The following is a 15,415-nucleotide window of genomic DNA, read 5'->3' on the forward strand; positions in this document are numbered from 1 at the left end:
TTACATAGAGATTACAGTATGTAAAAGATGATGTTAAAAACTTTGTATGTTCTCCCCGTGTTTGCGTGGGTTTCCTCCCACATTCCAAAGACATACTGATAGGGAATTTAGATTGTGAGCCCCATCGGGGACAGTGATGATAATGTGTGCAAACTGTAAAGCGCTGCGGAATATGTTAGCGCTATATAAAAAAATGATTATTATTATAAAAACACATTGCATACGAATGCTAGTTAAGATAATTGTATTATTCTCGCACGACAATCGTCCTACTTTTCTGAATCAGTATCTAATTGAATGTTTTATACACTAGTGTGACTCCAGCCTAAATCTAAGGCCGTGTTAACAGCTATGAGTAAGGCACTATTCACAAATCAGTGTTCGTTGTGCATTGATTGTAACTCATAGTACCACGGTACAGAGTAGTCTTGGGCTATTCATTATCCATTTTTTTGTCTGACTTTGACCAAACTCAGCCATGGAAATAAATTAGTTTACAAAAAAAAAGGACATGACGTGGATGCCATTCGAGTTGCATCCAAGTGCTGTCGATTGTTCACTGAATAAGTCATACTATACTATTCAGCTATATAAAAGGCAAGGAGACTAAGTCTTAAAGGGGTTGTTCCATGAACAAAGTACATTTTAATCAATCAATCATGGAGTAAAAATAAGTTCCACATTTGGATGTGTTTGAATTTTTTTTCCCTGTTCTGAGATAATTTTATAAATGTGCCCCTGCTATATATTGTGTTAATTGCTGTGTGTGACCTCGAAGAGCTGCTGTAGTTAATGGTCGTACACACAGCTCTTGGCCATGGGAAGGCATAAATGAATATACTGGTGACTCTGCACGGACTTACAGCAACTCGTGTATGCGAGTAAACACATTTCCCTACCTGTTTGTTTTATCACTGGAGTGCGTATTTCTGCTGTGTCACCAGTCATCTGACATTCACATAAATCAAGTCACTGACCTAAGATTTCTGGCAGCTTATGACCTCTATTGTCACTGATTTGATTTATAAGGACTGGCGACACAGCTGAAACACTCCTGTGACTAAACAAACAAGCAGGGAAATGTGTTCTCTGATTAAACAAACAAGCAGGGAAATGTGTTCTGTGATTAAACAAACAAGCAGGGAAATGTGTTCTGTGATTAAACAAACAAGCAGGGAAATGTGTTCCCTCACACAAATGAATATTTGAGACGCTCTACCATGTCACCAGTATATTCTATTATGTGTCCTTCCCTGCCCAGTAGCTGCGTCTGTATGACTGAGCTGCAGCAGCTCCTCAAGGTCGGACACAGCTATTACACAGCACGAAGCAGGAGCACATTTCGAAAATGACCTTCTGAATAAAGATTCCAAGATCAATTGATGAAATGTTTGTGGGACAACTCCTTGAAGGGGTTGTATGCTGACAGAAAAATCTGCTGTTTATTAAAGTACCAGCATCGCAGATGAGGTTTTACAAAATGGTATTTATATAAAATCCTTGGTGTTTACTGAACGATAATTTATGCAGCCGATTTACACTGCATTTCCACAACAAAATTTGCATGGTTTGGTGCATATTTCCTGTTTTGTAAAACTTTCTGTAGATAAATCCTGTGTAGACGTATCCTAAGGGTACGGGTCCACCTTCAGGATGGCTGGCGGTTTGGACGGAGCGGCAAACCCGCTCCGCCCTAAGCTCCACCCCCTTCTGGAGACGCGATGATGCCGGATGTGTTCATTGCACACATCGGGTATCATCGCACCCCACACAGGGCCCTGTGATTTACTTTGCAGCGGCGCAGCGTCACCGCAAGGTAAACGGACATGCTGCGATCTTAAAAGACGCGCCGCATGTCCGGAATCGCAGGGCCGCCGGGTGCGTGTTACCACGCATGGTGGAGACGGGATTTGATAAAATCCCCTCCACTATGCTGTAACATCTGGACGCTGCGTGTTTGACGCTGCGGCTCTGCGCAGTGTCAAACACGCAGCGTTTCTTGAATGTGGAAACATACCCTAAGGGTTTTTTTAGCTTTTCTCAGTCGCAGTTACTACACCTCAATGCTGTGCATGTTTTCTTACAAAAACATCAAATATCAATGTTCCCGAGCTGTTTGATCCCTTACGCTTCTTTCACACTTGCGCCGTTTGGCCTCCGTCGCAATGCGTCGTTTTGGGAAAAAACAGGCCTGCAAATGTGCCCGCAGGATGCTTTTTTTTCCCATAGACTTGTATTGCCGACGGATCGTGACTTATGGCCATACGTCGCGTCCGTCGTGCACTGGATGCGTCGTGTTTTGGCGGACTGTCGTATTGAAAAAACTTTCAAGGGAACGTTTTTTCTTACGTCGGGTCCTGCATTTCCTACCGCGCATGTGCTGCTGGAACTCCGCCCCCTCCTCCCCGGGACTTTTGAATGGGCAGCGGATGCATTGAAAATCTGCATCCGCTGCCCACGTTGTGCCGAATTTTCACAACGTCCGTCGGTACATCTCGCCGACGCTTCGTGACTGCCCCGTACCGATGGAAGTGTGAAAGAAGCCTTAGTTAAAGCAGATCCGTCACCACTTTTTACAATATAAACATATACATTATAAATAGATCTCTTTTAGCTGATGAGGCTGATGTACTTACTTCAAAAATCCACAACAGAATGTTTGTATAACCGTTTATGAAAGTTTACTCTTTCTCATACGCAAATTACTTACTACAAGCTGCAGCCAAGGTTGAATAAACTTGGACTCCTAAGGTTAATCAGTCTTTAGCTAGACTCTGGTTCCAAGGGGTAACGATTCTCCTTGCGGAGAGTGACATGTCAAGCTTGCCAAGGTGAGGAGACTTTTAGGCCACAGTGCTCCTCTGGGAAATATGCAAATTACCTCTTCAGAGTGGATGAGGACTAATACTCCAGTGCCACCTATCGGAAGAAGGACTCAATTTCAAAATTATACAGTCATTGTGGTATAACTTGCCAAAGTAAGTACCCCAGGCTCACCAGACAGAGATCTAACAGATCTATTTAATAATGTATGCAGTTTGTATGTTGCAATCTGCTGACCGATCTTCCCGAAAGTTAGGAAAGGGAGATTGATTCCAAGAGTGGGTGTTCAATGACACATTTGCCCAGTTAGGCAGCGGCGGTAGCACTTGTCATTCAGCAGTATAGATACGTCTGAGCTGTTACAATCATAATTGAAATTACACAGCTTTCCCAGTAGTAAAACAAGGGAATGAATCATCATGACGCATCAGAACTCATAGAAAGAATAGGACCGCTTCCCATAAATTCTTTTTACATATGATTTCATCTTTTCTTGGAAGTGGCAGATGATTGACTTGTAATGTGTGATGCCTCAGTTTAATTTTCAACTCTGTGTTGAATCAAGAGGCTTAATAAAAAGTGCATAGATACGGTAAGTGTTATGTAGAGAAATGGATTGCATGTTTGTAAACCCTCTGAAAATGTCGGTTTTTCATTAAAACACAGAATTTCTGCAGCTTTATATGGTTCCTAAAAATCTTGCTCATTAATTGTGCATTAAACTTACATTTTATTTGGCCCTTCTGATCTCCGATATTCCTAGTAAGCTGGGCTACCATGGCCTCTTATGTAGCGTTGGCTATACTGCCATCTTGTGGTTGCTGCTGTTTTCATTTCTTACATTAATACAGAAGTGGCATTTTCTGAGTCAGCCTTTATAACACAATGTCCATATCCTGCCATTGATTTTATTTTAGCAGACTTTGGTATTGAGCGTGCCTTGACACTCAGCACAGCAGCCCCAGCCCATTTCTCATGCACTTTCTACTGTTCCAATGTGATCGGTCAGCACAGCTCGGCTCGGTCTGCTTGTCACCCGTCTTGATGTGCTGGAAAGAAGTGTTTTTTATGCATGAACTGAGATGACCTCTTCAGCAGCACTGCCTGCTTGTAGACCAAGATTTCCAGCAGCTTCTGTGCTCTCTGCAAACCCTCTTACTAAAACCAAAATGGAAAAAAATATGTGGGAATTTATTTAAAGGGAACCTTTCACTAGATTCATTCTGCCCGACCACGGGAAGACTGCAGCCAGGCATGTTGGTCTCTGGAACGCTCCGGAAGATTGACAAGTCTCCCATGTGTGTACAGGGCAGCGTCAGACTGGTCACATCTCCCTATAAGCCATGATTTAGCTGAAGTTCCACAGCCTTTCAAAGAAAGCCATATCTGTCTGCGATCCCACAGTTATCCTCATATTCGTGCTTCCCATGGATCAGGCAGCATGAGTCTACTGAAAGCTTCCCTTTAATTTATGTTCATCTGGGTTGTCAGTATGGCCATTACTATTTTTGGTAATTTCACTGCCCCTTTTACTATAAAGAAGTTCTATTTCAATAACGGAATCTTTCTCAGTATGCAAATAAATATTTATACATATCATTAAAGGGAATCTGTCAGCACGTTTTTGCTATGTAACCTTCATGATGTAGAGACAGAGACCCTGATTCCAGCAATGTTTCCCTTACTGGGCTGTGTGCTGGTATAGCCTATTCCTTCTAACTAGTGTGTGTCATCATAAATAGCTGACATATACCAGTGTGATCTCTGATCAACCTTACTACATAATGGTATTACCGACATATGATCCATTTACACTCATCCATACCTGTTCATTTCCATAGACCCTAATTGTCCTGTTTGACGTTCTGAGTTATAGCTATAATAGAAAACTAGATAAGTTCTGTATATGCAGAGAGTACCAGACATTACTAATGAAAATGTTTGACTATTGAGTTTTCGGTCGGTGCTGATAGTGTCATGTGTATGTGTGTATTGATTCATGCTTTTGTCAAGAGGAATTTTAGTGCCTATTTGTCACATTTGCCCATATTAACTATTTTTCTATAAGTCTCGGTTCAGACCCCTACTAGTGTTGATAGCTTACTTGATGTATAGTCCATTACCATTTGAGCCCTAGAAATCCCCTGTAAAGAGAATCTGTCACCAGGGGTTTGTCAGCTACTCTGGGAGCCGCATAATGTACACACAAAGACCCTGATTCCACCAATGTGTCACTTACTGGACTGTTTGCTGTAGGTTTGATAATATGACTGCTTTAACAGCAGGAGATTATCAAAAGAGGCCTACTAATCCTGCTGCCAGGTAGTCCAACCATGCCCTTACCACTGATTGTCCGCTTTCTGCCTATGCACAGTGTACACAGTGTTATACAGAGCTCAGCATTCAGAGAATTGACAGATAAAAAAGGAATTTTATCAAAACAATGGAAAACAACACCGTAAATCATGCTGCTCTCAAATGGGGTAGAAAAACCTGTTGACGGCTTCCCTTTAAGCCAAGAAATACATTGGAGGAGGCGGATGTTGTTGATGTGCTCCAAGTGTAACGCCACAGCTTGATTGGACTGGAGCCGGTGCGTGCTGTGTTTTATGAAGAGTCGTTGGTGCAGAGGAGCATCGCAGGTTTTGGATGGGAGTAAAGGTTTTCGTGTTTCCTTACACTACCCTGAGTCCCTTAAGGGTATGTTTCCATGTGACGTATTTGCTGCAGAATGGATGCTGCGTACAGCCGCAGCGTCCAGATGTTACAGCATAGTGGAGGGGATTTTATGAAATACCATCTCCACTATGCGTACAAAGATGCAGGCAGCAGACCTGCATAACCGGACATGCGGCGCGTCTTTATAGACCGCAGCATGTCTATTTATCTTGCAGAGGTTCTCAGTCTTCGCAAGATAAATAGCACCGTTCTATAGGATAGGAAGCGGTGATTCCTCATGGTTCAATGAACACATGCGGAAACACTGCGCGTACAAAAGGGGGCAGATGTCTGCTGCGTCCAAACCGCTCGGAATACGTCACGTGTAAACGTACCCTAAGAGTGACCTGCCTAGTACTGGAGAACAGATCTTTCCATGGTAATCTGGGCTGCGGTGAGTGTCCATTCATTACCAAATGAATACCTGAATTGTAAGCATTACAGATCCAGCTGCCAGTCCGTGTCGATACTTTTAGAATTGACATTTGCTAACATTAGATCTTGTAGTAATATTTTTAATTACCTCAAATCAAATTGCTAGAAAGATGGAAAAATAATAAACCTTGCTGATCTTTTTAAGATCTGTTAATGCCAAGCTCTGGTTGTAGAGACGGATAATGAGCCGCCTGAAAAATGTCATTAGTATCAAGTAAAGATCCTCATTAAAAATATTACCAATGTAAAACAATAGTTTGCAATAATTGGCGCTTCTGATCCGCCGCCTCTTCAACTGACACGTCAAGATGAGAGTTGTTGTTTTCCTGTTGATTACATGCCGCAAGCAAAGCTGGAATCGCGGAAGAATTACCGCCTGCCTGCGCTCAATTACAGGAACACAAGGAAATGCAGACGACAAATATAGACGGAGAGATCCGGAATTAGATGTGGTGAATTTATGTGATGTGTGTTTTGAAACATTCATTGCAAAGCTCATTTCACTGAGATACACCATTAAGAATATTTTGCATAAAAGCAGCATCTGTGTTCCATTTCCAGCAAGTGAGCTAAGCAAGACAACAGCAGAACTCAGCCGCGCCGTATTCCAGGGGGCTGCAGACTGAATGACTCATTAATTGCAGGCTGTCAGCAACATGTTCACTGCTGCCAGTTACAGCAGAACAAAGGTTTAGAAAAGCTTCATCATGGAGCCTAAGCTGCTGCTCAACTGTCCTGCCTGTGCCCCAATGGAAAATGATGCGGAATCACGTCATTTCCAGCTCCTTCGCTTACCCTCACCTGTCGGGCTGAATTATAAGATGCAGAACATCACACATGATCCAGTGGTTTCGTCCCTTATGTACCTACCATATTGATGTTATACAGCACTGTGCAAAAGCCTGAGACTCACCCATCAGTCAATATGAAGTATTTTCCAGAATTATCAAACAGTTTGGGTTTCTCTTAAACAGCAGCACTCAATTCATGGTATGGTATGGAATGAACATGATCTGCAGAACAAATAGTCATTTTTTACTTCATGTAAATGCCACTTTTCTCCTGAATTTGCCATTATTTTTTGTTCTTCTCTGTTCTTTAGAAATGCCCCCTGTGTATGTTGGCTGTATGTAGATGTAGTGACACACATCGATGGAATCAGGGTCTCTGCTCCAACATTATACCGTATATACTCGAGTATAAGCCAAGATTTTCAGCCCATTTTTTTAGGCTGAAAGTGCCACTCTCGGCTTATACTCGAGTAATTGTCTCGGGGTTGGCAGGGGTGGGGGAGCAGCAGGATTGGCGGCTGTCACATCATACTCACGGCCTCCTGGCACGATCTTTGCACGTCCCTGCTTCTCAGATGATCTCCGGCGCCTGCACCTCTTCCTGTGTTCAGCGGTCATGTGGTACACTTCCATAGGCGTGGAGTGCATATTCATTAATGAGCGGTACCATGTGACCGCTGAACACCGGAAGAGCTGCAGGCACCAGGAGGGGGTGAGCATGACGGGGGAGGGTGAGCCATGCGAAATTCACCTGTCCACGTTCCACCGCCGGGCTCTGTCTTCCACGTCCTATGCCTGTGACGTTCAGGTCAGAGGCGCGATGACGTGTTTAGTGCGCGCCCTCTGCCTGAACAGTCACAGCCAGAGGACCCGGAAGACACAGCGGCGCACGGCGGTGGAACGGGGACAGGTGAATATCGCAAGTGCCGGGGGCCTGAGCCAGCTGCGACACCGGCACCCGGCGCACATAGCGCGCCGGTGTCCCAGCCTGCTCAGGACACCGACACCTGGCCCCAGCGACGAGAGGTGAGTATGTCATTTTTTTTCTTTTTTTTTTTTTAATCGCTGCAGCAGCAGCGGCAGCAGCATATGGGGCATGTTATTCTGTGGATCATCTTATGGGGCCATCAACCTTTATGGAGCAGCATATGGGGCATATTATTCTATGGAGCATCTTATGAGGCCATCAAACTTTGTGCAGCATTATATGGGGCATATTATTCTATGGAGCATCTTATGGGGCCATCATGCTTTATGGAGCAGCATATGGGGCATATTATTCTATGGAGCATCTTATGGGGTCATCAACCTTTATGGAGCAGCATATGGGGCATATTATTCTATGGAGCATCTTATGGGGCCATCAACCTTTATGGAGCAGCATATGGGGCATATTATTCTATGGAGCATCTTATGGGGCCATCAACCTTTATGAAGCAGCATATGGGGCATATTATTCTATGGAGCATCTTATGGGGTTATCAACCTTTATGAAGCAGCATAATATTATTCTATGGAGCATCTTATGGGGCCATCAACCTTTATGAAGCCGCATATGGGGCATATTATTCTATGGAGCATCTTATGGGGCCATCATTAACCTTTGTGCAGCATTATATGGGGCATATTTTTGTATAGAGCATCTTACGGGGCCCATCATGAACTTTATGGAGCTTTATATGGGGCGTATTTTGTATGGAGCATCTTATGGGGCCAAAATCACCATTTGTGCAGCATTATATGGGCCATATTTTAATATGGAGCATCTTATGGGGCCCATCATAAACTATGGAGCATTATATGGGGCGTATTTTGTATGGAGCATCTTATGGGGCTCATCATGAACTGTATGGAGCTTTATATGGGGCTCCTGATTCAATATGGATATTCAAAAACATTTAACCTACTGACGTCTCAATTAATTTTACTTTTATTAGTATCTATTTTTATTGTTGAAATTTACCAGTAGTTGCATTTTCCACCCTAGGCTTATACTCGAGTCAATAAGTTTTCCCAGTTTTTTGTGGCAAAATTAGGGGGGTCGGCTTATACTCGGGTCGGCTTATATTCGAGTATATATGGTAGTTTTTAAAGTTAAAGGTAGACTTGGGTCCATCCTAAAGCCTAACATGTTGATCCAGAGGAAGGCAAAAAAAGAAGTATTATATTTTTCAAGAAAGACATCCAGGCCCTAATTGAATTTTAGTAGTGAATTAAGTCATCTAGTCCAGTGTTCCCCAACTCCAGTCCTCAAGGCCCACCAACAGGTCATGTTTTCAGGATTTCCTTAGTATTGCACAGGTGATGGAATTATTGCTTATGCAGGTGATGCAATTATCACCTGGGCTATACTAAGGAAATCCTGAAAACATGACCTGTTGGTGGGCCTTGAGGACTGGAGTTGGGGAACACTGGTCTAGTCTAGTGGTCCAGAGGAGAGATGATAACCATGCTCCTTTGGCTAAAAAGACAAGATTTACTATAAGGAAAAAGAAGACTATAGCTCAGGAATGGAGAGGAGCAGAAATAACAGAAGAACTACGCCAGATTCTGAAGAACAGCACTGTTTACGTCATGTAAAATATCCCATAATTATAACCAGTGACAGGTTCCCTTTAAGTACACCTCCAGCATTTTCTTTTATACGTCTGCTGTTTCCAGCACTGCTTTGATGCTCCTGCTCCATGTGATCACAAATGTGACCATCTGGCTCACACAGCGTCTGACCTAAGACACTATCAATCTAAGTATATAAGACTCTGATCAAAGCTCTCATAGGCTCGCATTATAGAGAACCTGTCATCAGGATCATCCAGTTAAACTAAAGGTATGTGCAGAATGGCTCTGTCATACTGATTTAATACGCACCTATAGTGTAAAAATCTGCAGCCTGGTATTCCTTAAATCATCATGATAAATTTCGGTTGCCTTGGTGCCTCGGGGTGGGACTGAGGGTAGGGTCTTCAGTTCAGAGGGCTCAGCCATGGCCTCTCTGCTGCCTCTATTGCATTCATCATCATGGATTCATAATGTTTAGGTTGGCGCCGTCTTAGCTGTGGGTGGTGTTCTTGCTGGTGGCGGTCTTCATGAAAATGGCCCCGGGGCATATGCAGATCGACCTCCGGCAGTCTTCAGGAAAATGGCGCCAAAGGTGGAGCATGCGCAGAATGAGATCTCGACTCATCTTTGATGAGCTTGTAAGCACCTAAGCTCGCTCTATTGGTGGCTTCAAGTAGCCAGCTTTTCAGTTACATGTATGTCTATGCAAGGATTTGTAGAACTGTATCAGTGGTGAGGAAACACCCATACCGGTGGGTGAATTCACCAGGATAAAAAGGAACTGCAAAAATGTTGAAACAAAGAAATTATCCCAACTGGATGCTAAATAGAGCTTTAAATCGAGTTTCATTGAAGCATCATGAGGATTTGATACCCCCCATATGAACTCTTCAGTGAGGGACTCTACTGTTCGCAAACCATTTTTATGCTTACAGTCCAGTCCTCAGTTTCACCACATTAAAAGAGTTATCAATAAATGTGTACCTATATTACATGAAGATCCCACACTCGCATCCATATTGCAGGATGGTTGCAATGTAGTTGCCAGGAAAGCCCCCACTTCAGGGAATATTTTATCTCCAAGTTTGTTTGTATCTCATGTTCCACAGAAAACATGGTAAAATTTAAAAGGCAGTTACAAATGTGGAACAACGAATTGTAAGACTTGCAAACAAATTACTTATACTACATTTTTTCATAATCATGACAATTCTCAAATATTTAATATTGGCAATTTTATTAACTGCAATACCAAACAAGTTGTATACAAAATGGATTGCATCATTTGTAAATTGGCATATGAGGGATGCACGTCCGGGAAACGAAAGACTTGCATTGCTGAACATTTAAATGATATTTCTAAGGGTATTAATTCCAACCGCAACATATCTTCTATTGCCAAACATTTCATTCAGCAGCATGCATGTAATATTTCTTCTTTGCGAGTGTGTGAATTGGAAAAGGTAACTATACCTATGCGGGGTGGAGATGTCAGGCGCCGCTTGTTTACTCGTTAGGCCGGTGTCACACTCAGCGTAGGGAATTACGGTCCGTATTTTACGGCAGTAATACGCAGTAATTTTCCCAAAACACTGTTCCGTATTCAATGCGAGGATGCGATTTTTACGGACAAATGTATCCGTGTGTCATCCGTATGGCATTCGTATGGCGATTTTTTTTTTTGCGCAGGCTTGCAAAATGGACAAATCATGGATCCATCGGCTAAAATATTCCTAAGAACATACATACAGTCTATATATATTTATATATATATATATATATACACACACTCACCGGCCACTTTATTAGGTACACCATGCTAGTAACGGGTTGGACCCCCTTTTGCCTTCAGAACTGCCTCAATTCTTTGTGGCATAGATTCAACAAGGTGCTGGAAGCATTCCTCAGAGATTTTGGTCCATATTGACATGATGGCATCACACAGTTGCCGCAGATTTGTCGGCTGCACATCCCAAAGATGCTCCATACAAGGCAGGATGGATCCATGCTTTCATGTTGTTTACGCCAAATTCTGACCCTACCATCCGAATGTCGCAGCAGAAATCGAGACTCATCAGACCAAGCAACGTTTTTCCAATCTTCTACTGTCCAATTTCGATGAGCTTGTACAAATTGTAGCCTCAGTTTCCTGTTCTTAGCTGAAAGGAGTGGTACCCGGTGTGGTCTTCTGCTGCTGTAGCCCATCTGCCTCAAAGTTCGACGCACTGTGCGTTCAGAGATGCTCTTAGGCCTACCTTGGTTGTAACGGGTGGCGATTTGAGTCACTGTTGCCTTTCTATCAGCTCGAACCAGTCTGCCCATTCTCCTCTGACCTCTGGCATCAACAAGGCATTTCCGCCCACAGAACTGCCGCTCACTGGATTTTTTTTCTTTTTCGGACCATTCTCTGTAAACCCTAGAGATGGTTGTGCGTGAAAATCCCAGTAGATCAGCAGTTTCTGAAATACTCAGACCAGCCCTTCTGGCACCAACAACCATGCCACGTTCAAAGGCACTCAAATCACCTTTCTTCCCCATACTGATGCTCGGTTTGAACTGCAGGAGATTGTCTTGACCATGTCTACATGCCTAAATGCACTGAGTTGCCGCCATGTGATTGGCTGATTAGAAATTAAGTGTTAACAAGAAGTTGGACAGGTGTACCTAATAAAGTGGCCGGTGAGTGTGTATATATATATATATATATATATATATAATATATACAGGTATATATATATATATATATATATATATATATATATATATATATATATATATATATATATATATATATATATGTCAGTAAGACACACACACACATATATATATATATTTCAGCGCAAGATATCATAAAAGCCGCAAATTCGATTGCCGGCTTTTGCTCTCTCCTTCCCAAGCCCGACAGGATATGAGGCATGGTTTACATACAGTAAACCATCTCATATCCCTTTTTTTATTATATATTCGTCTTTACTAATGTAACAAGTGTCTGTGTGTAAAATTTTGAAGCTCTAGCTATTAAATTAAAGGGTTAAATCCCAGAAAAAATTGGCGTGGGCTCCCGCGCAATTTTCTCCGCCAGAGTGGGAAAGCCAGTGACCGAGGGCAGATATTAATAGCCTAGAGAGGGACCATGGTTATAGGACAATGCAATCCGTATTTTCTGCGCCTCTCATACGTCCGTAAAACACGCCAGTGTGACGCCGGCCTGAAGCTTACTGGATATATTACCTTGATACAAGATTTTTTTCACCCAGGAGCTGGAACACAAACCTTATTTTCTAAGAAAAGTGGTGGTCTGACTTCGTTTGACTACTATAGAGATGTATTTATTAGATTTACCACAGAATTTTGTACTTATTTAGAAAATAAAAAAGTTGAAAGTTTATATATAAAACAAGGATAATGGGGCGCCAATCTTACTTTAGATCATGTAAGATAACAACTTCAAACACATTGTTGTGAAGATCAACTTCAAGATGTCCTTTAGAGCTGTGACTACTGGTAGTCTGAAAAGTCGTTCTGTGAGATAGGCCGTGTGCAGTTCCCTAGGAGAATACAGTTTTTTTAGTTCCACCTAGCAGTGGTAGGCCATTTTCTCATTAAGGACCCCAAAAATGGGTTTTGTGTTTGTTTTTGTTTTTTTAACTGTTGTAAGGGTATGCTCTTATAAGAGGCATGCTAAGCTGACAGGCAGGTTTCCTTGCCTCCCCATACATCACAGGCCCTGTATTCCCTGCCTCTGGTTGATTGACAGGTCATTGGCTCCATAACACGGCAGGGGATACAGTGGGAGGCTGAGACGCCAGAAGTGCATCGCCACACCCTATTGCACTTCCAGGAACACATAAAAAAAATTCCAAACCCTATTTCCTGCTGCTGGATCGTCACCTTGGGGTCAGATCATCTTGCTTATCTTTCAGAGGCTTTCACAGTAATATAAATGGTATGAGGACATAGAAGATTTTGACCAATTCCTTTTTGATTCATATATTTGGGGCAATAAAAATGTTTTCTCCCTTTTGTGTCTTTATTCTCCGTGTTGCTCTGTTGCTGGCTGCAGAACGAGTTAACAGAGTCAATCAGTGCGTTAATTTTGACATTCTGATGAAGAGTCTGTAAGTCTTCTTTATCTTTTTTTTCTCTGCTCCATTCATCTGATTTATGGCTACAGACAACATTAAAGTTGACTGTGCAAGGAGACAAAGAGGCTGTAAAAGCCAAAGGATGCAAACTTTTTTTTTTTGTGTACTGAAACAATTGCAAAAATCATTTTTAGCCCCAAATACTTGAATTTAAGTTAGCTAAAAAGAAAGGTCTCAGAAAATGGACAATCCCTTTAAGGTTGAATAGTTGTTTTTTTGTCTCTATGGGTTTACAGACTTTCAATACTTGTGTTGGACTTATGCTGTTGTTTTTTTTTCACAGATGGGTGCATGCTTTTCAAAAGTATTTAATGGCTGTCCCTTAAAGATTTATTGTGCAACATCATGGATAAATCCAGAAACAAGAGGTATCGTAAAAGTTGTAATCCATGTCCTAAATACTTGGCAAAACCAGATCGATTAAACAATTGCAGAATGTAATGGACTTACTGTAAATTTTACATTGGGCTAACTGCTTTCAAGGTAAACTGCATTAGTTTGCTTCGTAATGGCAGTGCCAGACTGTGACCGCACAAGGACCATGTTCTTCTGGAGGTGGAGAGGTGGGATTTAGTGATGAGCCCCCGTACTCAGATAAGGTGTATCCATGTTCATGTGGTAATATAGAGTATCTTCGGCACTCTAATAATGTGTTCTAGTCCCCGCGGCTGCAGGTCTCGTGGCTGTTCGACAGACACCACAGATGCGGGGATTGCCTGTTTGTTACGCTATCCGTGCATATGTTGCAGTTGTCTAACAGCCACGAGACATGGAGCCGCGGGGACTGGAACATAGTATGTGAGCACGCCGAAGATACTCTATTAGCACACGAGCATGGATAACACCTTATCCCAGCACGCTCGCTCATCACTAGCGGTATAAAGCAGAAGGAATTGGAACATATGTACCAACATCTCCTCTGTCCTTCTATAGAGCAAGATGTCCTCAATGCTGGAGTATTAATTCTCAAAAGTGTTGTACCCTAAGTGTATATTATCACCTGTTCACAGGCTGTTTTCTAGTACTTGAGTGCCCAGAATTAATAGCGCAATGGTCCCACATGTACACCACCGTGCCACTCATTGTCTATAGAACTGCCGGAAATGGCCACATGAGCTATCTGGCAGAGTCATAGACAACGAGCGGAGGTGCACATACAGGACTGAGTGACGGAGCCTTGACCATTACTAATTGGGTCCCATAGAGTAAAACCGGTTTAGATGTAATAATCTAGTAAGGGGGTTTCAGCTCCGTTTGTGAACTTTAATCCTTACTTTTTACCCTTCGATTATCCAGTTAAATCTGTCTGTGTCTTTACCTTTCCAGATCAGTATCTAATATTTGGCGCTGAGGAAGGTATATACACATTGAATTTAAACGAATTACATGAAACATCGATGGAACAGGTATTCCCCAATCTCTGACCTAATGAACACTGCTATGTATACACGAGTGCCATGTAGAGTTATGTCCTGATATTGTCTTCTGCAGCTTTTCCCAAGAAGATGTACATGGATGTATGTAATGAACAACTGCCTCCTTTCTATATCCGGTACGAGCCTCTGGATTCTGTTAATTTTTATGCTGCCAGAAATGAATAGAAATGATCATGAATGTGTAAAACTTAGACCGTGCGGCTTTTTTGGTAATACAGGTCTGGAATCTGAGTAGTGTAAATGGTATTACCTGTGGGATTGGGTTGCCTTCTGGTTTGCCCAGTCTCTTATGCTACTTTATCTGAGCTTGCACTAGAATTCCGCGTCTCTCTTTTGCAGGTAAAGCTTCCCAACTGTATTCACACAATCTCCCCGGCCTATTTGATTACGCCAGACAAATGCAGAAACTGCCTGTTGCTATTCCAGCTCACAAGCTTCCAGACAGAATACTACCCAGGTAGGGGACATCAATAAGGCCGGACTCACATGTCCATCTTTGTGGGTCTGA

The 15,415-nt window shown here is 42.5% G+C and overlaps 1 protein-coding gene across 4 annotated transcripts in view; it reads left to right on the forward strand.

Moving 5' to 3' along the window:
- The window catches only part of MAP4K3 (mitogen-activated protein kinase kinase kinase kinase 3), a 306,530-nt gene that overhangs the window by 271,106 nt on the left and 20,009 nt on the right, over positions 1–15,415 (forward strand). For all 4 annotated transcript variants that reach the window (XM_077282921.1, XM_077282922.1, XM_077282923.1 and 1 more), the window contains 4 exons: positions 13,755–13,839; positions 14,798–14,877; positions 14,963–15,023; positions 15,247–15,364. In XM_077282921.1, coding sequence (XP_077139036.1) covers positions 13,755–13,839; positions 14,798–14,877; positions 14,963–15,023; positions 15,247–15,364 — 344 coding nt within the window. The remainder of the gene's footprint in view (positions 1–13,754; positions 13,840–14,797; positions 14,878–14,962; positions 15,024–15,246; positions 15,365–15,415) is intronic.

This window comes from Ranitomeya variabilis, chromosome 2 (assembly GCF_051348905.1).
Source record: "Ranitomeya variabilis isolate aRanVar5 chromosome 2, aRanVar5.hap1, whole genome shotgun sequence".
NCBI lineage: Eukaryota > Metazoa > Chordata > Amphibia > Anura > Dendrobatidae > Ranitomeya > Ranitomeya variabilis.